The sequence below is a fragment of the Sinocyclocheilus anshuiensis genome, unplaced genomic scaffold, assembly GCF_001515605.1.
Source record: "Sinocyclocheilus anshuiensis isolate Anshui unplaced genomic scaffold, SAMN03320099.WGS_v1.1 scaffold466, whole genome shotgun sequence".
Lineage (NCBI taxonomy): Eukaryota > Metazoa > Chordata > Actinopteri > Cypriniformes > Cyprinidae > Sinocyclocheilus > Sinocyclocheilus anshuiensis.
In genome coordinates this window covers 1961711-1985326 of record NW_015544159.1, presented here as the reverse complement: position 1 = coordinate 1985326, position 23616 = coordinate 1961711, and the positions used below count along the sequence as shown (strand labels likewise).

The window sequence follows — 23616 nt, the reverse complement described above, 5'->3', positions numbered from 1 at the left end:
AAATGATTTAGATGACAAGTAAGGATTAATAAGAGTATAGCCACTCAATAAAGCTGTTTATATTACATTCAGTGGCACATAATCAAGAGAAAAATTAAAGGTGGAAGGGGCATCTTACTCTTTATACCACAATACCTTTGTAGCACCTTGGAGTGCCATGCAAACACCACTGCGCTCATTTACAACAGCAATCATTCAACACTATGGTGCTACCACAGGATTTTTAATTGTTTATCAATATGATTATTAATATGAGGAAGAGGATGTACAATTACTAAACTTATTTTACATTGACAGCTTTGTGTTTTGGTAGATCTCCTTTGTTGCCACAGGTTTGCTCTACTGTCCAGAGCAGAAAAGACAAAAAACTGCTTGGGCCATCTTAAAATTGCTATTTTACCGGTCTTGTTCAGATTTGTACATCACCATCATAACACCAAGCACAATGTAAAACATTATTTCTGACATAATTTATGCAGTGGTACATATCGTATTATTCTGGTGTTCAAGTTATTAGCATTTTAAACAATATACCATGGTAATTTAACTGCTGTAAATGTAGTGGATATACACCATTAACAGTTTTTCGTGTTCCATTGCAGTTGTTCCCCCCCACACATGAAGTAGGGTACTATTGACCTACTGGCTGTTTTCTGGCACACCTTCATTGACATTGCATTACAACCTATACAACGAAAGATCTCAACATCTTCAAGTGGCACAGATTTATAAAAAAAAAAAAAAAAGCAATCAAACATGAGGTGAGAAATCTTTTTAATGAAAACTTTCATCCATGTCACATGTACACTTACCACTACAGCACAATACACACTCTTGGGCTTAAGAATTGTGACAGATCAAACCTGGTTTTGCACCCCTCACTTATTTTATTCTTTAAAAAAAAAAAATACAAAAGGAATAAAGAAGATAAATGTATTTGACGGAAGTTAACAGTTCAAATGCAGAAAGTCTTTAAACATTTTCTTGAAGTAAAAACAAGCCTGCCTATACTTTCAATGCCCCTTTCATCTGAGTTTAAGAGAACATAAAAAACACATTTGATAAGTGTACACAGTTTTCCCTAAGATAAAATCAGCTAAAATTACACTGAAAAATGTATAGAAAAAAAAAACAATGCAATATTACAAACATATAAAACTAAAACTTTTTTCAGAGATTACAGAGAATAGATAATTAAGACCACTCTGTAAGATCAGTGCTTTACTTCCTCCTGGTGCGCCTGACAGGAGCTGCCTCTGTAGGGACATCTACTTCCTTGACTTTTTTCACACTCCTTGCTTTTCGAGTGGTAGTTCCTGTGTGAATACATAAAACGTTACATTACAGGAAAAAAACAAAAAAACATTATTATTACACGAGCACTTATGATCACTGGAGTCTGGCCGGCAGAACTAAATGACAGAGCATCTCTTAGACGGTCTAAACAGGGATTCAAATATTTAGGAGTTACCATTACACCTAGACGTTAACAGTTGTATCAGCCAAATTATGACAAATTAATCAACATTATTAAAAAGGATCTATTAAGGTGGGAAGTGTTGCCACTTTCACTAGTTGGCAGGATTGAGGACTGAGATGTTAAATAAACTCATATCAAAATTACTTTGGCAGAACAGGCGACCTAGAATAAAATTAAAAACATTAACTTTAGGAAAAGATAAGGGAGGTTTGCTCCTCCCTAATTAAAAAATTATTACTGGGCTGCTCAGCTCACAGCAATAGTGGCATGGATTAAAGGGGTCATATGATGCGATTTCAATTTTTCCTTTCTCTTTGGAGTGTTACAAGCTCTTGGTGCATAAAGAAGATCTGTAAATCAGAAAGGTGGGGCATAGAGGAGAAACAATAATGTACAGTATGTGGAAAATAATGTGTTTTTTCAACTTTAAACCGCATAAACATTTCATTACACCAAATACACAAAATAATGTTCTTTTTAGCAGCATCATATGACCCCTTTAACAATGATGTTGAAACAGGATGGGTTAACATGCCCCATTGTCAGAGAAAGCCCCTTAATGCATTGTTTCCTTCTGGAGCATTTGAACCTTCTGTAATAGTTGAATAAATCCCTCAGTTGTCCTCAGTGTGAAAAGATGGATCTCAAAATCATACATTCATTGAAAAATATGGCTATATTTGAAAAGAACCTAATCCACAATTCTACACAAGCTTTTTTTTTTTTTTTTTTTTATATAGTCCCAAGATGCACAATTGGGTTTATTGAACACACTTCTTCATACTAAACCCCAATGTAAAGTTCTTGAACCCTTCTGGAAAACACTAAGGACAGTATTTATATTATGCTTACCTGAAACAGACTTAGCAGGTGCTGGATCTGGTTCCTGGGCTGTCCTTTTCTGTCCTCTTGTAGCTTTATTTCCAGTCTTCTTGGGAGTAGGCTCAGCCTTTTCTGGTTCAGCTTCAGGCGTTTTCTCTTTGCTGGAGACCTCTGCTGCAACTTCAACTACTCTGCCTCTTCTCTTTGGCAAAGGTTGCTTATTTACGGACTCATCCGTTACCTCAATCACCTCATTCCTTTTTCTTTTGAGGGGAGTTGATGTCTTACTATCAGTGGGCTTCGATTTGGGCGCAGAAGGAGCCACTGCCTTTCCTCTTCTCAATGGCTTGACGTTTATCTGAGCTTCTTCTTGAGTCTCTTCAACGGGAATTTCTTCTTTTTTCGCTCCTCTCCCTCTGCGGCCTCTGGGTGGCAGATCAGTTGATTGATTTGATTCTGTGGAGGTCGTCTCAGCTGGTAATTTGCCTAACCTTTTGGATTTCTTCAGCTGTGGCTCTTTTACATCTGTAGAAGTTTCAGACTCTTCAATGTCTTTACAGACGACCAAATCTGGGTTCCAGTTAACTGTTCTTGAGGGTTTTATTTTACTAGCTTCCTCAGCTGTAGCAGATTCATTGATTGGGTTGTTAGGGATGTTCTTAGTTGAATCCTTCAGTTTTTTGCCACGGCTTCCTCTTTCCACTTTCTCCAGTGCAACACCTGGTGTTTTCTCAGCAGCAACAAATTCAGAACCTGCCTGTATCATGGTATTTTCTTGTTTCTTTGATTCAGGTGCTTTTGCTGTTCTCCTGGTATGTTTAACAGGCTTAACTGGCTCTTCTGATGAAGCTACATCCTCAGTAACCTCAGACTCTACTTTGACAACTGCTTTACGTGCACGGCTAGACACCACAGCAACTGGTGGTGCAGGGTCTGCAACAGCACGGCGACCTCTTTTGACAGAAACGTCTGCCACCATTTCAGTTTCCTTTGCATTAACAGCCCTTTTTCGACCCGATTTCACAACAGGGGTCTCTGCTTGTTCAACCGGGCTGACAACGTTCTCCTCAGCCTCAACTGAAACAGTCTCCTTTGACTGCTTTGTCTTCCTATTTCCTCTCACAGATTTTACCACTGTTTCAGTGTGTTCTTCAGTCACAGGTAAATGTGTGCTGGTATCTACAGCAGGTTGGTCAACAACCTCTTCAGCCATTTGTGGTTTCTGCTGTTTGGTTTTTCGTCCTCTGCCAGACTTGACCACAGGAGTTTCAGGCTCCTCTTTATGGTCAACATTGGCCTCTGCCACAGTTTTGGAAACAACCATGACATCATCATCATCATCCAAGGGTTGGTCCTTGACAGTTTCTTTTTTACCTTTCCTTCCTCGCACTGACTTTGCTACAGGTATCACTGGCTTCTCAGCCACTACAACAGCATGAGTGCTTTTAATTTCGCTTTCCAAAGCAGGGGTTGGCTCGGTTTTCAAGTATTCCTTCTTTGCTGGCCTTCCCCTCCTAGCTCTAGTTGCAGAGATCGTCTCAGTACCTAGTGAAGTCTGCAACTTGACATCCTCTGGTGCAACAGCATTTTCCTCACAAACAATTTCAGTTGTTTTCTGTTCAAGTTCTTCTGAAGGTTGTCTTTCGGTTTTATCCAGCTTCTTTCTCCTCCCAGGTTTCACAAGAGGGGCTTGGACCTGCTCTTCATTTGCATCTGGACACTGTGGGTCAACAGCATTTGCATCATGAGTGGACGCAACTGCAGCATCAGCACCATCTTGCTTAGCTTTTCTTCCTTTCCTGGGTTTGGTAACGACAGGCAGGCAGTCTGGCATCTCAGTATTCCTGGACTTTACAGGCACTTGTGAAGTCTCAGTATTCTTGGCCTCTTCTTCCACAAAGCTGTGCTTGGGAATTCTACCACGGGCTGATTTTCTAATTGGGCTGGCAGTGATTTCTGGAACTTCAAGAAGTTTCTTGCCTCTCCTTCCCCTAGTAGCGGGAAGTGGACTACTCATATTTTCCTCTTCAATTAATGCCAACACAGCAGGTGCTTTGGCCATTTCGTTGTTACCATTTTTGGATTTCTGTGCTGCTCTTCCTCGAGTGCCACGCTGAATTTTGCTGGCAGGTGGAGACTTGATTAGCTCCTCTTGCTCAGCAGTGGATGAAGTTGGGGTAGCTTCAACTGTTGCGTTGGTATTACCAGATACGCATGCAGTTTCTTCAGACTGCTCTTGGGTTTTCTTATCTGCCCCAGAAGAACAGACATCAGTAGCATCAACTGAAACAGTCTCCTCTTCAATCTGGTCAGGGTGTCTTTCCTGGGGAATTACAGTCTCAATCTCTGGATGACTCTGATTAGATTCAACTGCTTTAGCTGTGCACTGGAAATCCACAGATTTTAAAACTTTAGTCTCCATGGTTTCAACCTGACAGACATTTTCTTTGTCGCATTCCTCATCCAAACCTACAAGTCAAGACAACTTCATGAGTTCAGTAATCCAAATAGTTAATTGTCATTTCTCTCATTTCTTTCTGTCATTTCACCTAATTTCCCAAATTTTAGGACTGAGAACAACAAAATAGATTACAATGAGAACAAATGAGCATTACCCAGTTTTAACTCGCCTTCAGCTGGCATGAATGCAGAGCCACTTTCCACCGGTTCTTGTATCTAAAAATTAAATATACAAGGCTTAATTATATGTGAAGGAAATAAAAACAATTCTAGACTACTTTTTTTAAAACAAAGAATGAACTGAACCATTACGGAATGTTTAGTGTAAAGCATCTATCCAAAGGTTTACATATCTACAATGCAAGCAAGCAGTGTGACAAAACTCCCATTGACAGCCAAATGCCTGTGTAAGCATGGCGTGAGTGTTTAATGGGTTAACTTTGCCATTTACCTCGGTAGGCCCAGTCACACTACTTTCTGTTGTCAGGGAAGAGCTGTTCTCTGGTTCGAGTTCTTTAAGGCCAGTGGACTCCTCTGCCATTGCTTCTTTAAGTTGAGGGGTCTTCATCAGTTCACTGATTTCAAACTGCCTGCTGACAGGTTCTCCTTTTAACTTGGGAGTCTGCATTAACTGATTCAAACCAGAGACGTCTTCTACAGGTTCAACTTTCTCTTTGGGAGTCTGCATTAGCCTTTGTATACCCATCTGATCTTCAACTGGTTCTCCTTTGTGTTTAGGGGTCTTCATCAGTTGCTGAACACCAGTTAGATTCTCTTCAACTTGATTTCTCTTCTGTTTAGGTGTCTTCGCCAATCTTTTCAGCCGTAATTGATTCTCCACCATGCCCTCCTTTATTTCCAGTGTTTTCATCGGTTCTTTCACACCAGTGAGGTCTTCGTGTTGCTCAGCCTTTTCTTTGGGTGTTCTCATATGCCTCTGAAGACCAGATGCACAGAGTACAGGATTGCTCTTCTCTTTTGGAGTCTGCATCACTCTTTTCACTCCAACCATGTCTTCTACTGGAGCTCCCCTGTATTTGGGAGTCTTTAGGAGTTCCTTAATGCCTTCTAGACTTTCACCCTGGGGAGGTTTACATTCCCTGGGGGTCTTGAGCAGCTTTCCTCTTAAGTCCTCAATTGGTTCAGCCTTCTGTTTGGGTGTCTTCATGAGTCGCTTGACTCCAGTGAGGCACAAGGATGGTGCAGCTTTCTGTTTTGGGGTTTTGACTACTGTTTCAGGTGCAGCAGCCTCTTTCTCTATTTGGACATTAGAAGGTGTCTCTACATCTGGAATGATGTCATGGCAACTTGTCTCAATAGAGTTGTCAGGGAGTTGAGAAAGACCTTCGTCTTCCAACAAAGTACCATCCTGGTTGTCCAGTAGTAGTCGTGTTACTGCTTCATTGTTGTAGCGACCAGATTTGGCAGTGGAGACCACACTTAATGGCGACACCAACATTTCACCTGTGTAGGAAGAGAAAAACAAGAGCATGAAATCAGTTATATCAAAACAATACACAATAGATCATTTATGGCACAAGTCTGAAACACTTACCTGATTCCTCTGGTGTTTTCATCACTGAAACCTCATCCAGAGCAATCCCTGGACATTCATTATTCAAAAGAACTCTATTCTTAGACCTGGTGTTGGCTGGTGTTTTGAAAATCTCTGCAACACCTAACAATACACATACAACATAGAATTTGAACTAACAATTTAATCAAACTTATTACATATATTGTTTTCTTCAACATTGAACAAACCTGTCAAGTCCTCATCCATTTTCATGTCCTTCTTGAATAGTGCTATGTTTGGCACTATTTTAGGTGCAGCAGCAACAGACTGGTTAGTCCTCATATGGGCTTTGCCAACAACAATGGTGACTGGAGATGCTGCATGCCCAGTGCTAACATCATCTTTCAGCCTCTGTGCAGGTGTCTGCATAGGTAACCAACAGTCAAATGCAGTTTGTATTAAAGCCACAAATTAATGAGCCATTCAATGAATAAAACCATTAACAGATATTTGAACAATGAATCAGAACAAAAACATTTATTTGAGACTGATGATCTTCTGTATTTTACCTTGGGTTTTATCACTACAGTTCTCTTCACTATACTGCTCTTTGTAGGTTTATTCTTAGTTGTAACTTCTGTTTGAGGTTGGGTCTGACCAAACTTCACAATATCAGCCCAAGAGGTCAACACTTAAAACAAAGGAACAAAAACATTTTTTTTTTAAAGATATTTAAAACAATGAGAGATTTAGTATTCTAAACAGGAAAACATGAATATAACCAGTTTAAATGTTTCACCTTTTAGATTAGCCCGTGATGCTCCACTGCGTCTTGAACGAATGACATCAAGAACACTTTTAATTGCACTTTTGGGAGTTTTTCTTGCAGAAGACTTCATGCTCTTCCTCCTTAAGTGTATCTTTGGTGTTACACACTTCTGGGGCATGTCTTCTGCAATGGCTGACTGTGGTTCAGACATGTTCCCCTGGTCCTGGACAGGTGATGGAGTATTTATACGAGAGACTGAAAACCTTCCCTGCGCCAGAGGTGTCTCAGTTAAAGACATGTCACCCACAGCCTCAATCGTTGAAGTTGATGCTCTCTTAGCAGATGCAGGTGTCCTGGGTGTAGCAGGAGTAGAGGATGGTGTTGGTGCTTTGGTTGAAGCAGTTGGTGACTTTTGAGGTTTTGGTGATGGATTTTTATCCTTGGCACTCGGTGTCCTTTTGGCAGATGATGGAGTTTTAGCCTTGGTACCCGGTGACCTCTTGGCAGGTGATGGAGTTGTAGCCTTGGTACCCAGTGACCTTTTGGCAGGTGATGGAGTCTTCACTGGAGATGCTGTCCATTTGGGTGAAGCTTTCTTTGGAGAACTTTTTCGAGCCTCTGAAACGGTTTCTTTAAGTCGAAGAGCCTAAAAAAAAAAGGGAAGAGAAAAAAAAACGATTAAAAACCTTCACAAGTTTCAAAGATTTAATAGTCCTCAAAAAGCTGGATTTAAGCATTACCAAAAGACCAATGGTGGATGCTCGTTGTAAGAGAGATTGGGGTTTTTGGGAAGGACCCAAACTGTGTCGTGGGGTTGCCCCACGGCGAAGGGGGGAATTGGGGGGCAGGCATTTGTCAAATAGCTCTGGACTCAACTGACCACCAAAGGACACTCGCTTTTTCTTTGCTTTTGGAACGGTTACTTCATTGCGAGATTCATTACCATCAAATAGCTCATTTACTGAAGTGTCATCTGTAGGACAAAACAAAAGTATGATGAATATGACTTCAATAGCCACACACATTTGCAGCATTTTCCTAAATGACAAATGGTGCATATGGCATGCAGACATTTCTAATGTATTACTAATAGTTCTATTTATAAGGAGAAAAACAAGCCGTCTCACCTTCCTTCTTAGAAGCTGATGTGGTAGCTGTAACTTCAGGCAGAACATCTTGGAATTGAAACCTTTTGCCAGCATTTGCTCTTGGGGATGTTCTAGGTGACATCTTCACTTCAGTGTTGTTATCCTTTGGGCCTGGAGTCTGAGGCTGGACTGAAGGTATTTGATGAACAAAGCTCTGATCCTGTGATCCACCACTTCTCCTTCCTTTTGGGGATTTAGGAGTTTTCTCTTCAGGCAGTGGCTGTAAAAGAATTTGCTGGACTACCTCACAAGCACTGAACTTCTGAGGTGTTTTCAAGGGTGTTCTATTCTTCTGGGAGACAGGAGTTACACATTTCTCTGTCATTGAGGGGGTGGTGGACTCTATAGATGGCACATCGTCAGTGGGGTTTTCTTCCACATTTGCATTAAATGAGCTCTGAGGTATAGCTGGTCCAGTTGTATCTTCAGAATTGGATTTCGAGGATCTTCGCTTCTTGGTAGATGGGGTTGTGACCTGTTTCTGACTACTATTAACATCTGCAGCGGCAACTTTCTCGTGACCAACCTGAGGTCTTGCAAGAGGTGTTTTTGGTAGCTCAGACTTCCATGGTGATTTTGCAGCAAGGTCCTGTTTGACCATTTGGTAAAGCTCACAAAATGGTGACATGCTGTCCTTTTTAAGTTTGCCATCTTCTGGTTCAGTCTCAACAGTTTGTTCCACAGATGGTGGCAAATTTGACCCATCTTTTAAACAAGTATCTGTAAATACAGTAAACATGACAATCACTGATATAAAATGAAAAAGATTTTTTTCCCAAAAGTTCATTGCTGAATTATACATATGTATCTGTAATTTAATGTATACTGTAATAGACATTGAGCTGCAAAAATAGTTCCTGAATCCTAGTAAGAGTTTTTTTGTTACAGTGTTATTAATCTCAGTGTTCACTGGGCAGGAAAGTCATCTGTGTATTTGAATTGTAAGCATATACAGTTTTTTTTCAACTGCTTACACACAAAATCTTTACTTGTCACACAATTTCTGAAAGCTGACACTCAAAAGGCAGAACCAAATCTGCAAAACCATACGCTAATTCTCGGCCTTTGACACAGTTTTCAATTTCATCAGACCATAAATCCCAAAAACTGTGCATGGGGGCTTGCTTTGGTGTTGCCACCCCTCATATGGCGCTTTTCCACTGCATGGTACGGCTCCCTTTTGGGGGGTTTTCCACTGGGTACAGTACCCAGGTACCTGGTACTTTTTTTAGTACCACCTCGGTTGGGGTTCCAAGTGAACCGTACCGTTACCAAAACGTGACGTGTAAACTGTGCTGGTTCCCACCTCTGTTAATAACAGAAAATCAAATAGTTTCAGTGCTTTAATATTATTGTATTTATTTCTAATATTAGGAAATTCAAAAGTTTTTGTTGCTCTTAAACTTGCACTAAACATGATTATACCATCTAAGTAGCCTATGTAATTTTAATAGAACCGCATGTCTTATTTAGTAATACAAGCTCAGAAACATTTATAACCTGTTGAAGTTTTTTTTATATGGTGTATTGACTTGGTGCCATGATGGACATTGAAATGTTATTTTTAATTTTAAACAGCATAGATGATTACTTAATGGTAATACAATATTTGTGAACAACTGTGTATGTCAGACCATAAATCCCAAAAACTGTGCATGGGGGCTTGCTTTGGTGTTGCCACCCCTCATATGGCGCTTTTCCACTGCATGGTACGGCTCCCTTTTGGGGGGTTTTCCACTGGGTACAGTACCCAGGTACCTGGTACTTTTTTTAGTACCACCTCGGTTGGGGTTCCAAGTGAACCGTACCGTTACCAAAACGTGACGTGTAAACTCTGCTGATCACGGATTGGCCGGAGAGAATCGTTACTACCTGCGTCACTGAACTTGTGACACAAACCCAAAAGAACCGCTAGATTTAAATCAGCACAGCCAGCAAAGGATCGAACGCAACCGTTTTGAACGAGCACACCTTTTTTTAACAACCAAAAAGTTTTGTTGTCTGTTGTGGAAGAACAGACGTTCCTCTCGTTGATAGCAGAGGAGCGGATCCAGTGAGAGCTTGATGGGGCGACGCGGAATGAAAAAGATTTTTAGGAGTCATGGTAGTAGAGGCGGCGCAACTATAACGACATGTGAATAATCCCGCCCACTCTAAAGTGGTACTGAACTGCAGTGGAAATGCAAACCGTGCCGAGCCGAGTCGTACCACGCAGTGGAAAAGCGCCAATAGACCCCATGCCACCCTAAAAATTATTTTCTAGATCCGCCCCTGGAGAGAGGGAGAGAGACCATTCATGCTTTCAATCTGTATGATAACAAACGGTTTCATTAGGGAATAGGCTCTTAACTCAAGCCATATAATGATTTTAAAGTGCTGAAATAAGTAGCATAAATCAACTGCTCATAAGGCTAGGGCATTTCCACTTCAAAAATGAGCATAAACATTCATACCAACAAAAAAAAAACAGTTTGATTAATTCATCCATGAATATCACCTCAAGCCATAATGACTTTAGGCTAGGTCTAAATGGGTTAAAACATATTGTGAACAGCCTGAATGATGGCACTTATGTGAACATTAATTTTAACGTCTGTCTTTATAACACATTTTTTTTTTTTCATTCATTCATTCGTTCGGGATGAAGACAGGAGCGCAATCTGTTCACAATTAGTCCAGCTGCAGAGAACACACCAACTCCGTTTGCACAGTATGTATGCGGAGCGTATTCTTTTCCACGCCCATGTTAACGGATTTAGAGCGGATTTAATGGATATAGATTTATTTTTATTTTTTTAAATGAATGAATGCGTCACCACTGCATCAGCACGAAAACATGGGTAATTCTTTTTAGACAATCGCACAACCTATTAGATATTCTATAATTAAATCAACTAATCGAAAATCGTGACCCATCCCTAAGTACAACAACAACAATAATTAACAATATTAATTATTATTATAACACTACTACTAATAGTAACATTATAGAGAATAAAAATCACTCAATCACTAACCAAACGAATGCTCTGACTTTCTCTTTTCCACAGGAACAGGTGTGCCTTTTTCCTGCTGCTCTTGCAAAGCCTACAGGAAAAAAGAACCAAAATTTATCAAAGAAACAAAAAACAAACAAACATCAACTGTCTCGCATTAAATACACACCTGAACTGCTTTGTCTTTTCCAGGTGTGGACAGCCTCTTCTTCGGTGTCTTAGGAGGTGGGTACTCAAACCTGACATTTTGACAAATTAAACAGCAAATTATTCTAGCAAACAAGGATTCCCCCTGAAAGATTTTTTTTTCAGAATTAAAATAGTAATAAACATCGGACTCACCTGAAAGAACGATCAATGATTGTGATGAGATCACCTTGCTTTAAACGCTCCGACTGATTAAGAACTTGTCCATTAATACGTGTGGGGTTCACAGAGCTCAAATTGATCAAAATGAGCTTAAACGAGAGACAAGTCCGAATAAATTAATAGCATGTCATGCGTTCATTTGCACAAGAAACCGTTGTTCAGAAAAAATTTTTTTACAGTTTAACAACAACATAATTACCTCCTTGTTCTCATTCAGCTCAATTTTACAATGCTCTTTAGACACCTGTGGCAGCTGAATCCGAATATCACAGTCCAGCTTCCTAAAGAGGTAAGGAGAGTTCACATTAAAACTTCTTCTATGCCCATTTGCCTTTTTGGTGAATGTGAAATATTAAATTATGATATATGTGGTGTAAGATATCAAATATATATGAATTTATCTCACACTTATTGGGCATTTCTAGGTTCACCACATTAGATTCAACAGATTCAAATATTCTAGAAACAACATCTTACACTGGTGACTTTTTACAGACAACATCCTGTTTTTGTTCATTTATGTCAAGAATAATAGTTAGCATGACAAACAATATCATGCACTACACACTCAAGTATACATTAACCACTGGCTGTTCAAAACGTTTTTTTTTAATTATACATAAAACATGCATATTTAATACATATTTTTATGTGCATGTATAAAATGCATCATTCACTCTTGTCCATTCTTATCAACACATCAACAGACAAAAGGTTTTGTTTAAACATTACTTTAGTTTGGCTGAAAACATACTTGTTGAACAGATGTGTCTTGTCAAAATGAATTAAAAAAAAAATTACGATTATGTGATAGGAGCAGCTTCACTGATTATTTTCCTGTAATATTTTTTAAATAGTTTAATTTACATTAACAACCCCAATATTTTCATTATCCGTTTATCACAAATATGTATAGAAAATATGTGAGAAATATCTTTGGCTGGTCAATTTTCTCATCCAGCCACCACTGGCAACTCAACTTAGACAAGCGGATGTTTTGCAAAACAAAACTGTAACTTCAATAAAGACACACACACAGGAGTTATACCCACTGATCTATAATAGATTACATAGATCAGTGGTTATACCCAGTCTCTTGATCTGTACAATGAGCATGAATGCATGTCATTTAGAATAACGCATTCTGATTGGCTGGAGTGAAATTTGACGTCAATGAAAAGCCCGCCTGGCATCAAACGAGATGCGCATGTCACAAACATGTACAATTCTTTGTGTCAATTGCCATTTTGCAGATACTTTAACCAAATGTTTAGGTTAAGCAAAAAGCACTTGCAGTGTTACCTACAGTGATATTGTGCATTTGTTGTAGCAGTAGGCGAATAAATGTTGCTTTTCATGCGCCTCACCGTATACTTTGCAGTATTAAATACATTCATAGCCATGTAAGCCAGGGGTGTCCAAACTCGGTCCTGGAGGGCCGGTGTCCTGAAGAGTTTAGCTCCAACCCCAATTAAACACAGCTGAACCAGATAATCAAGCTCTTACTAGGCATGCTAGAAACTTAAAGGCAGGTGTGTTGAGGCAAATTGGAGCTAAACTCTGCAGGACACCGGCCCTCCAGGACCGAGTTTGGGCAGCCCTGATGTAAGCCATTATTATAAAATGTGTTACTTACCTTCCGAACAGACAGGACGCTGTGAGGGGAAATTCAGTGCCATCTCCTCCATTTCTCTTGATCACCACTATCTTCCCAAGCAAAGGCATTTCAAAACAACTTACCTTATTTAGCAAACACAAAAGACAAAAAAAGAACAACCTCGTGGTGTGATTTTTTTCATCGACGTAAATTAAACATTTTACTGTAAGGTTTATTGGAAATCTAACTTTAATATCATCCTTGATGTTAAATAAATCATACTATACAAAGAAAATGTCTGAATATTCTGTATTAATGCATCATTTCTTCATATCATTTACGTTCACATACACAATTGGAAACACGCACATCAGCACGTGGCAAAAGACCTTTAAAACACTCCATAACATGCAAAAGGAACAGGAATACATCCACATTTACTACTTTTAGTGACCGACCGGAATTGCCCACAATATTTGATAATAACGCTACCAATTTGTTTTGTGTGTTAACTGTAACTAACGTACGCATCTATCGATAGCGTAGTAACGTTATGTCAAAAAAAATTTGAGCAGTTCCAAGGATATTAAAATGACCCTGTCTTTACCTGAGGTTGCGTAAATCAAAACGATAAAATATATTCCATCGATGTCAAACCCTGTCTTAATGATTTAATCCAGCATTAGGTTTATTGTCCCGGTCGCTCCTGCCGTTACTAGCTCAAACTACTACGCTCAAACATCAGCACACGGTGTCCATCAGCGCGTTTTTCCGTCTTGACTGACGGCATATATTCCTCCGCCAAAAAAAATAAAACAACTACCAGGTATTTACTCAAAAAAATATATAATATCGCATAATGGATGGAGCTAGCTAATTAGAGCCTTATTCAAAGGTTAATTTAGCACGTTATCCATTATAAAAATGACGGACTACTTTCTTTGTCAATCCGCGGAGGAATATAAGACGGATAACGATTCATGTTTGAAAACTATTCAAAATTCCCCGCGAAGGCTTCTGATTGGTCAGTAGTAATACTTGCTACTTGTCATAGCCAATAGGATTAGGTGTTGACGTAACGCGACAGTAAAGGTGGCCAATTGAATCATGTTAAATGCACAACCGCTCTTTTAAACTAGACACAATCTGCCCCAGCTTGATAAAAAGGCGGAAGCAAGCATGGCTATGTATTAGGGATGGGCATACCACTTATTTTGTTTTCGATACGATACCTGTTTGAATGTACTGTCAGAAGTGAGTGAACGCTCTCTGTGATTGATTGGTTCTGTCTTGCAACATTTGCGTGTTCAGATGAGCAGGAAAATAGTTATATCCTACACAATTACTCGCTAACAAAGGTTATTCGTCCAATTCAATGCATATTGTACGCATTATTTTTTGTTGTTGTTGTTGAATTAACAAAATCACTGGTAAATAAAACACACCTTAGTATCGATATTTTTTGTTTGAGTATCGATACTTTCGATACTTGCGTCAGTATCGATATATCGATACTTTGGATCGATACGCCCATCCCTACTATGTATGAAAAACTAGAGGAGTTTATGCACACAACCCCTAATGTACTAGCCTTTATAAATTATGATTTAAGTGAAGTGAAAATTAAAATGATGGTCACTTAAAGTGTCCCATTGAAAATGCCTTATTGTAGTGTATGTTATAATACAATACTTGTTATTTTCCTGTAATTTCTTTAATTATTGTATAATTTACATTAACAAAAAATATTGTTGTGTACAAAGGGAGTAAAAGATATACAAATTTAGATATTTAAAAAAAAAAAATCACCTGTACAGTGAGGAATATAAACATTAAGTTACATTAATTTAATATTATACAGAAAAGTCAAGCATCAGTATTAATCCTATAATAATTAGCAATATTATACCTAAACCTATATAGGGATAAGAGGTTATATGGTACTATACTCATTTTTTTATCGAGTTAGGTACAATAGTTTGTAACTGACTTAGGTCCTATAGCAAGTAGCTCTCTGTAATGTATAGTAAGATAATAAAATATTTACCTTTGATCTAATAAGCCACTTTCAGATGTGTAAACAGAAGAAAACTGAAAAAAATAAAAAAACATCAAAACTTGATGTTCAACTTCTTTTACCTCATGTAACTGTCAGTAATAACATTAACTTTCCACTGAAATACAATACATACGTTTTCATCAAATACAATTAGTATTTTTAAATACGTAAATAATACCTGGTAACTAAATCTGAAATGAATGAATACTGATAAAACTGTAATAACGGACAATAAATAAATACTACTACAACCATCTATAAAAAAATAACACTATGTTGCATATTATGCTGGCATTATTCTAAAATAAACTCCAAAACGGGTGATTAGAACCTCATACAACCCTAACAGGGTTTATTTTACGATAACAACCAACTGTCTGTACATTATCATAATTTATATTTGATCATACATTTATTATCTGTGTTTATTTTGTACTGTCAAGTGTAAAACTAGAGCCATTCTTGCCATGCCTGAAATTCCATCTGATATAATTTATTGTTTCTTAGCATTAATTAATGTGCAATGACATCTTGGTATGAATTTAAAGACAACAGGTGATATTTCTGGCTAAACAAGCATTATGATTTTATTGTTTGTTTGTAATCTTGCTCTCATTTGAAAAATAACCAGGAAAAATTATCACACTCACTTCTACACTCCTTGATTATAGTGAATTCTGAAAGATTTTTGACAGTCAACAGAAAACAGGTTAAAACTCACAGCAATAGCTATTGATGCTTAATATTCTTAGACATCAGATCTAACAATACTAGCAAATTAATTTGACAGAAGTTCAATCAGGGATGCCAAATTTTCTTAACAGTCACAACGTGTTTATTAAAGAAACATCCAGTTGGAAACAAGAGAAAGAAATAATTGACAGATAATGCACATATTCCCATGAAGCAACCTGAACAGGTTGCAGACACTGTGCAACTATTCTTAATAAAAAATTAATCAGGAGAATATGTGTATGTAGCACCTCAGTATATCACTGAATCAGCGTATGCCCTTGTCACATTCATTAGAAAACTGATCCAATATCAACATTAGTTCTCTTAAGTCAAAGGGACCCAAGGAAAACATAAGGCATTGAAAACGGCATGTAAACAGGCGCTGGGTGCAAAATAGGAACTATGTTCATGCTTTTTTTCCACACCAGCACTTTCATTCTTCCATCATAGCCCATGCTTCCTCTGCTTTCATGTAGTACTGATTGGCCAGTCTGCCCTTCATGGCCTCCATAGCTGCATCAGCCGCCTCAGTAAAAAGATCACCTACAAAATTTAAAAGATATCATAAATCACACATCACTATATTATATTATATATTATATTCTTAAACTACTTAAGGATAGTGACCGCAATAGTGACCTGTGTGCATTGTTTCAACAAAACGACCATACACCTGTTGTTGTTGTTGTTTTTAAATTTAATATTCATTTAATCATAATCATTTAATTATTCAATTTAATTATATAATAATTGTTTTACATTTTGTATACTAGTTATTTTACTAATTTTTCTTGCTTTTGCAATGCTTGCTTTTGTTGTTAAATCTTATGATTCAGTGTTTTCAAGGGATATTTGTCTTCACGAGAAAGAGATAAGAGAATTTCTATGTTGTGAAGCAGTGATTTTCCATAGCTTTTGCTTTGGTATATGAACACTTGTTGATTTGTGCTGGGCAGACAAAGTCTAGATGAAGCCTAAGCATTAAAACATATGTAACTAAAATAAATAAAATGAAGATTCAATAAAATCAATAAGATTCAATAAAATTGTACTGTTGTAATAACTTCAAATGTTGAATCTGAGTTTCAGCAGAAGAACCACTGTGTTTTATAGCATGAGCAGCGGAGCATTAATGCACAGGCTTTTATGGGCCGAAGCCCAGGGGCAGGGCCTACTGGCTGCACGACAAATAATATTTTTTAAATAATTATTTTTATATATGGGAGTTTACAGCACTGACAAATGCATTCTATGACTGAACTCACTCCTGTAAATTTTCAGGACTCACAAATGCATTTTCACCCTGTTGTATGAATGGATCCGGATTGCAAAACTAGTTTTCTGAAACGTCATAAAGTGCAAGAGAGCCACTTTTTGCGGAATGCAGGTTTGGTAACTTACAGACGTGGATATAATATGTGTCATCTGAAGGTTTTAGATCAAGTTACTGTCATCTACTGAATGCAAAAACAATGAAGAGAAGTTTCTAAAGTTATGTCATTTGAATTCATTCATACATATGCACTACTTGAAATGTTTATGTATTGACTAATAGCTTAGTGCTATTTTCATTTGTGGTAGAGGGGCATACTGGTAATGCTGTAGCCCACAGGTCTCTGGTTATCTATAGGTCCCCTTGAGCATGTGATACACTCACCTGCTCTTTGGGGGTCTGCATCCAGGTTGTACCCTCCCTCCTGGTACATCTCAGCCAATCGTGCCAACAGAAGGTAGTGTGGCTCATCCTGCATCCCATCAAACTCTCCCCCCTCGTCATAGTCCGTCATCTTAAGGGCAGAGTCATACCAGTACACGGCGTGCTTCCAGTCCATAGCCCTGCATTTTCAAAGTCCAAAATAAAAGTTTCAGCCCTAAACACATCTTGGGCCAAAAAGACAAAAAATTGATCAATGCGTTTCTCACCTATCAGAAGGGAGGTTTAAACCCGTGTCCAATGCTCGTGCTACTAGAATCATACTCGGCCGGTCTCCTGCCTCAGCGGCCTGCAGCAGAAAGCGGAAACCCTTCTTGCTGTTTTCCACAGATGCCTGAGATAAAACAACAAGAGACATGACAGGGGAAGCATAAGCAGAGAAATAAAACAATGTGTCACCAACCACAAGATAATTAGGAAAAGAAAGCACCTCTAATTCGATCTCTGGTAGAATGTGATGTGGCAGCTGAAGATAACATTGGCCAAGGGCAACTATAGCCTCAAGCTCTCCGCACATGGCAGCTCTTTCCAAATGATACACTGCAGAAATCTGGTCCCATGGTGCATCCTTCTCACAGAAACGCCCGGCCTCGTGGTAGCGGACCATGGCTAGATGTACCTTAAAGGGATAGTTCACCCGAAAATGAAACTGAATTCTGTCTTCATCAACCCTCACGTCGTTTAAAACCCATTCATCTTCAAAACTTAAATGAAGACATTTTGAATGAAACCTGAGTTTTCTGTCCCTCCACTGAAAGTCTGCGCAACCAAAACTTTGAAGAGCCAAGAGAAAACTAATCCAAAAATTAATCAAGCGCTTTAATCCAAGTCTTGTGAAGAGATACAATCACTTTATATGATGGACATTTAATTAGGCTTGCATTAACAATCATAAACAATGACGCCACACATACAGAGAGCACATCAAATATGGAAAGCATGGAAGCTCAAATGTTTATTCTAGCGTGTGACAAGCACATTTGTGTTTCATGTTCAATTCAGTGTTAAATTAAATCTGTTTATCATATACAGTGATCGTATCTCTTAAGAAAACTACGAATAAACTGCTCGATTCATATGCATAAGCTTTCCGGCACCTTTAAGATCTTTGTATTTAAAGGGGTGGTTTTCCAGACAGAGATTAAGCCTAATCCTAGACTAAAATGGCCCTTTAAGCCATATTAACAGAAATGGGCTTTTTCTGTCATGGTTTTAAATCGTCTTAGACTTAGTCTAGTCCATAGTTTTATAGGCCAGTTTGCTGGAGGAAGACGAGAGCTTCTTTAGGACTAAATTGAGGCTTAAATTAGTTAAACCAGGGGCCAGTTGCATAAACATAGACACTGTTAAGACTGTGTCTTACCAACTAGTTAGATCAACTAGCAGTTAGTCAAGGGGTAATCAGTCTTACTTTTTGGACTCACATTAGACCAATCTACCTTTTTGTAACTGACTTTAAAAAGTTATGACCAGTCTTGAAGAAAAGAAATTAGATGACTAACTTTTTAAGACTAGTCTAAGCAGTTTATGCAACCCGCCCCAGGAGGAAGTTTTAAATTAAAATTAACGTTGTGTTTCCAGTTTTATATATATTATAAAATTACAAAATTATTGGCACCCTTGGTAAATATGAATAAAGAAGCTTGTGATAAAATAAATCTTTACTGTTAAATCAATCTCATTCTGAAATAAATGTTCTTCTCTAATACTCATTGGCCACAATCAATGGCACCCTTTTATTCTATACTTTTTGCAACCTCCTTTTGTCAAGATAATAGATATCAGATGCCTGATGAGGCTGAAGAACACATGACAAGAGATTAGACGCCACTCCTCCATACAGAATCTCTCCAGATCCTTCAGCTTTCCAAGTGCAGGTTGATACACTCTCCTTTCAGTTTTCTATAGGGTTCAGGTCAGTGAACTTGGATGGCCATGGCAGAACCTGCATTTTGTGGCCCATGTTTGTGTTGATTTTGATGAAGTGTTTTTTTTAGATCATTGTCCTTATGGAATGAATATCCAAACAAGGCCCATTATAATATTTCTAGCAGGGAACCTCAGGTTTTAATTTTTGTATCTGTTGGTATTTGCTAGAATCCATGACGCCATATATCTCATAAAGATGTCCAGGACCTCCAGCAGAAAAATAGGCCCAACATAAAAGATACAACAGTATATTTCATTGTACACATTGTACACCTTTTTATCCCTGTGTGCAACAAACCCACCTTGAGTGTTTGCTGCTAAAAAACTCATTTATTAGTTTCATCTGACCATAGAACACAGTCCCGACTGAAAATCCAGTAGTGTGTGGCAAATTACTCTGCTTTTTTTTTTTTTTTGAAACCCTCCCAAACAACTTGTTGTAATGTAGGTGCCGTTTGATTTGATTTATTTCTTTATTTTTTCTTTTGAGGTTTTCTGTCCCCAAGACTCAACTATTTTCTGCAATTCTCCAGTTGTGATCCTTGGAGAATCTTTGGCCACTCAAATGATCCTCTTCACGCTGCATCAAGACAATATAGACACATTAGACAATATACTGTAGGCAGATTCGTAACATTTCCTGTTGACTGGAACTCCTTAAGTATTGTCCTAATGGTAGAAAGGGAAATTTTCAATGCTTTAGCTATTTTCTTACATTTTTTCGACTTCCTATTTTGTGCTACTTCTTGACTTCATATTTTGTGAAGGTCAGCAATCTGTTGCTGCACATCAGAACTATATTGTTTGGTTTTTCTCATTGTGATGGATGATTAAGGGAAATTGGCCTTAATGTGTTCCCTCATATTTATAGTCCTGTGAAACAAGAAGTACTGGCTGGATCACCCTAGTGTACTAAAAATTGTAATTGTATGAATGGGAATACAGACCTTAAGAGATTTTACTCAATGATTTTCACTGCCTTCTTTGATCATATTTACTAAGGGTGCCAATAATTCTGACCATGACTCTCTCTCTCTCTCTCTCTATATATATATACACATCAGCTTCTTTATATATAGCATAAATAATAATAATAATAAAAATGTTGCAAAACTGACAACAACAACTGAACAATTTATGCAAGAATTCATTACAAACAGATTTCCAGGCATTCCTTTTCTTTTATTCCACAGCTGAGGTTATTTTGCTTGCTTTAAAATAGATTTCCTCTTGTTCAGTAAAGCTTTTTTTTTTTTGGATTGCAGTCTTTTTTCTGCTGACATTGTTTTCCTTGGATTTGCTTCTCAGTCCCATGTTTTATAGGCAACCTCTGTCATGCTAATTCAGATTAGCACAGCTGGTTTTAAATGAATCTAATTCATTTTAGTTTAGGACTCCATAGTCCAGGTGTAAGTAATCTCTACTTAATCTGTGTTTCAGAAAGCCATTTTTAAAGACATGATTAACTATTCTATATTAAGGCCTACTCTTGTTTTAATTTAAATCCTGTCTGGGAAACCGCCCCCACAAAGTTTTGGTTGCATGGACTTTGATTGGAGGGACAGTAACCTCTCAGATTTAAAATATCTTACTTTGTGTTTCAAAGATGTCTTATGGGTTTAAAATGACATGAGGGTGAGTAAACAATCACAAAATTTAAATTTTTGGTTGACCTAACCAAGGAATAAATGCAACTGTAGTAGTATAATTTTATTTAATGCCATGTCAGCATCTGAGGCTATTTTCATGGCAAAAACTCAATTACAAAAATGCAAATATCACATAATACAATAAAAACCAAACAAACACAGCAAGTAATATTATACAAGATTTTTTTAACTAACATATGATTAAAATTCTAAAACCTTTTCAGGCAAAATCTTCCTAAATAAGACCTTAAGTAAACTAAATTCATAAAAAAGCTTTCTACTTGCATTAAAACCGGGACAGTCAAAAAGAATATGTTTAATAGAAAGGGGAGTCTTGCAGAACATGCATAGAGTTGGGTCTTCACCTTTAAGCAAAAATGCATGAGTCCCAAGGAATAATGTATGACAATATAAAGATATTTGTCAGTTAGTTTCAGGTACAGGTTTATAAACACATGACACAATTTCCTTACCTTGCCTAGGATGGATTTACCAATTTTCCTTTCGAGAAGCATAGTGTTAAGTCTCTCTACCTCCACTGCCACACAGGAGGGTCTGTGTATGTGGGAGCGAGATGAATGGTAAAAACTCAATTTTTCTTCTGTCAGCTGAGAGATACAACAAAAAAAGTATGTTATTAAGCACCCAGAGTAATAACTGAGGCAAAAAATTACAACATCATTGACTTGTCCCATGTCCAAAAGCCAACTATGTCTTGTGTCAATACTTTTTTTATCTATAGCTTATAACGTTTGTCTGTTGTGATATCAAATACAGTGCATAGCTGATCTGTGAATTATTCCTTTACTGTCAATGAAAACAGACTGTCGTTTGACAATTTGACTTGTTTTTTTTTTTTTTTAAATATGAAACGTTTCTATGAGAGGCAGCAGAAAACCACAAAAATAAACACTTCAGATATTACTGCACAAAAAAGCAATGCATGCAGGAAATCACATGCAGGGTTCCTACACATTTTGACTAAAGACTTCCGTGGCTTCTCTAGTCATTCATGATTTCTAGGATTTAAAAAAATATATAATTTATAAAGATTTCACTCATAAACAGCAATTGTTAGTCAATTACATATTTTTCCAAGCACAGCTAGATTTCCATGATTTTTACATGCCATTTAAAATCAGAGTTTAAAATTTCCTGACTTTAGCAGGTTTTCCATGACCGTGGGAACCCTGCATATGGGTTTACAGTATGGGAAAGGAGAGCTTGCCACCAGTTAGAAGATGAAAGTGACATGAGATAAAGCTTAGATGAAAGAAGAATGAGATGAAAAGGTTTAGAGGTTTAGATAACAGGTGGATCACAAGACGGCACCACTCTAAATCAATGATCTATGAGAAGAAAACGGATTAGGAATCAGTGGGTGATGGGTGACTCTATCATGATTAGATACAGGGAGTTTATCAATGGTTTCGTAGTTACCCGACGAACACTGTCCTCATCCGATTCTGAGTAATGTCTGTTGTAGAAGGGACGTCCCTAAATGATGATGTAAAAACCTACCATCACACATCTCAGGAGCCCAAAAATGATTACTTCTGCATTTTAAGATGCATTTAAGCACAACACACAACAACAAGAAGTTTATAATGCACTCTAATAGCTGGGGGTGTAACAAAGAAAACAAGTCCCAAAAAAACGAAAAATGAGAATTCAGCTTAAATTTTCGTTTTTCATTAATGGATGGAAAAATGAATAAACAGCTTGAATATTCGATTTCTACATGTGGGCGGGAATTAAACGCCCCTTTCTGCTGATTGGTCAGCCGAAGATCAAACCGTGCCGTCATCAGTTCTTCTGCAGTATCACGCAGCAGAATAATAGTCCTCCACTGTTGCAGTTGTATGGATTAATAATCCATTTTATTGCAACTACATTTCATATTTTTCTCATCAAACAGACTAATGAATAGCTCGACACAACTCATACAGGGGCAGAGTCTAGACAGTTCTTTCTTCTGTGTAGACCAGCGGTTCTTAAAGTGATAGGGGGTCCGCAAAATAATTTGCTATAGCCTAGTGCTGGGCAGTATACCGGTTCATACCGAATACCGGTGTTTATTTTTGTTATGATATGAATTTTTAAAATACCGCAATACCAGTGTATGTTGCTTAAACAACGTTTGGAACGCGACACTGTTTGAAAGGGGTCCCTTTTCACTGTTGCACTGTGGTGAGGGAACAGCTGTATGTGTTACTAAGCGTGAAAGTTCCGAAACTGAAGCTGTAGAACTAATAGAACGTGATGACACAGAAGAACTCATCCACAATATCCACATTGACCACCACAAATATCCACCGCCCCCTGCCATCAGCTCCCGCGTCTCACACACACGAGCGCGACTTTAGCACTAGA

General features: G+C 38.0%; 2 protein-coding genes across 8 annotated transcripts in view; both read right to left on the bottom strand.

Annotated features, from left to right (window-relative positions):
• Positions 1-757: 757 nt before the first annotated feature.
• On the bottom strand, positions 758-14069 carry LOC107695561 (antigen KI-67-like). 3 transcript variants are annotated; one of them, XM_016495549.1, is made up of 16 exons: positions 13765-14069; positions 13197-13300; positions 11760-11841; positions 11534-11649; positions 11361-11430; positions 11213-11282; positions 8175-8915; positions 7788-8020; positions 7078-7693; positions 6848-6969; positions 6527-6701; positions 6318-6440; positions 5214-6226; positions 4918-4978; positions 2333-4771; positions 758-1316 (listed from the first exon to the last, which is right to left on the bottom strand). In XM_016495549.1, exons 2-16 carry the CDS (start codon positions 13283-13285, stop codon positions 1222-1224), a joined length of 6045 nt encoding a protein of 2014 aa, XP_016351035.1. In that variant the 5' UTR covers positions 13286-13300; positions 13765-14069; the 3' UTR covers positions 758-1221. The 3 variants fall into 3 exon arrangements, with proteins under 3 accessions (XP_016351035.1, XP_016351036.1, XP_016351037.1); XM_016495550.1 differs by having other exon boundaries at positions 4933-4978; XM_016495551.1 differs by lacking the exons at positions 13197-13300; positions 13765-14069 and adding an exon at positions 12928-12968.
• A 1713-nt stretch (positions 14070-15782) lies between these two features.
• Positions 15783-23616, bottom strand: part of LOC107695560 (eukaryotic elongation factor 2 kinase-like) — a 22184-nt gene continuing 14350 nt past the window's right edge. For 3 of the 5 annotated variants that reach the window (XM_016495544.1, XM_016495545.1, XM_016495547.1), the window contains 6 exons: positions 22684-22740; positions 21717-21851; positions 18096-18284; positions 17875-17999; positions 17609-17787; positions 15783-16494 (listed from right to left, as the gene is read on the bottom strand). In XM_016495544.1, coding sequence (XP_016351030.1) covers positions 16385-16494; positions 17609-17787; positions 17875-17999; positions 18096-18284; positions 21717-21851; positions 22684-22740 — 795 coding nt within the window. In that variant the 3' untranslated portion in view covers positions 15783-16384. The remainder of the gene's footprint in view (positions 16495-17608; positions 17788-17874; positions 18000-18095; positions 18285-21716; positions 21852-22683; positions 22741-23616) is intronic. The other 2 variants (XM_016495546.1, XM_016495548.1) reach the window with 1 other exon arrangement.

Coding starts and splice junctions, on each gene's coding strand:
- LOC107695561 (XM_016495549.1), bottom strand. CDS start 13,285: ATGCCTTTGCTTGGGAAGATAGTGGTGATCAAGAGAAATGGAGGAGAT. Junction 11,650..11,759: donor AGCTGAATGAGAACAAGGAG/GTAATTATGTTG, acceptor CTCTCGTTTAAG/CTCATTTTGATCAATTTGAG. Junction 7,694..7,787: donor CATCCACCATTGGTCTTTTG/GTAATGCTTAAA, acceptor TTTTTTTTTTAG/GCTCTTCGACTTAAAGAAAC.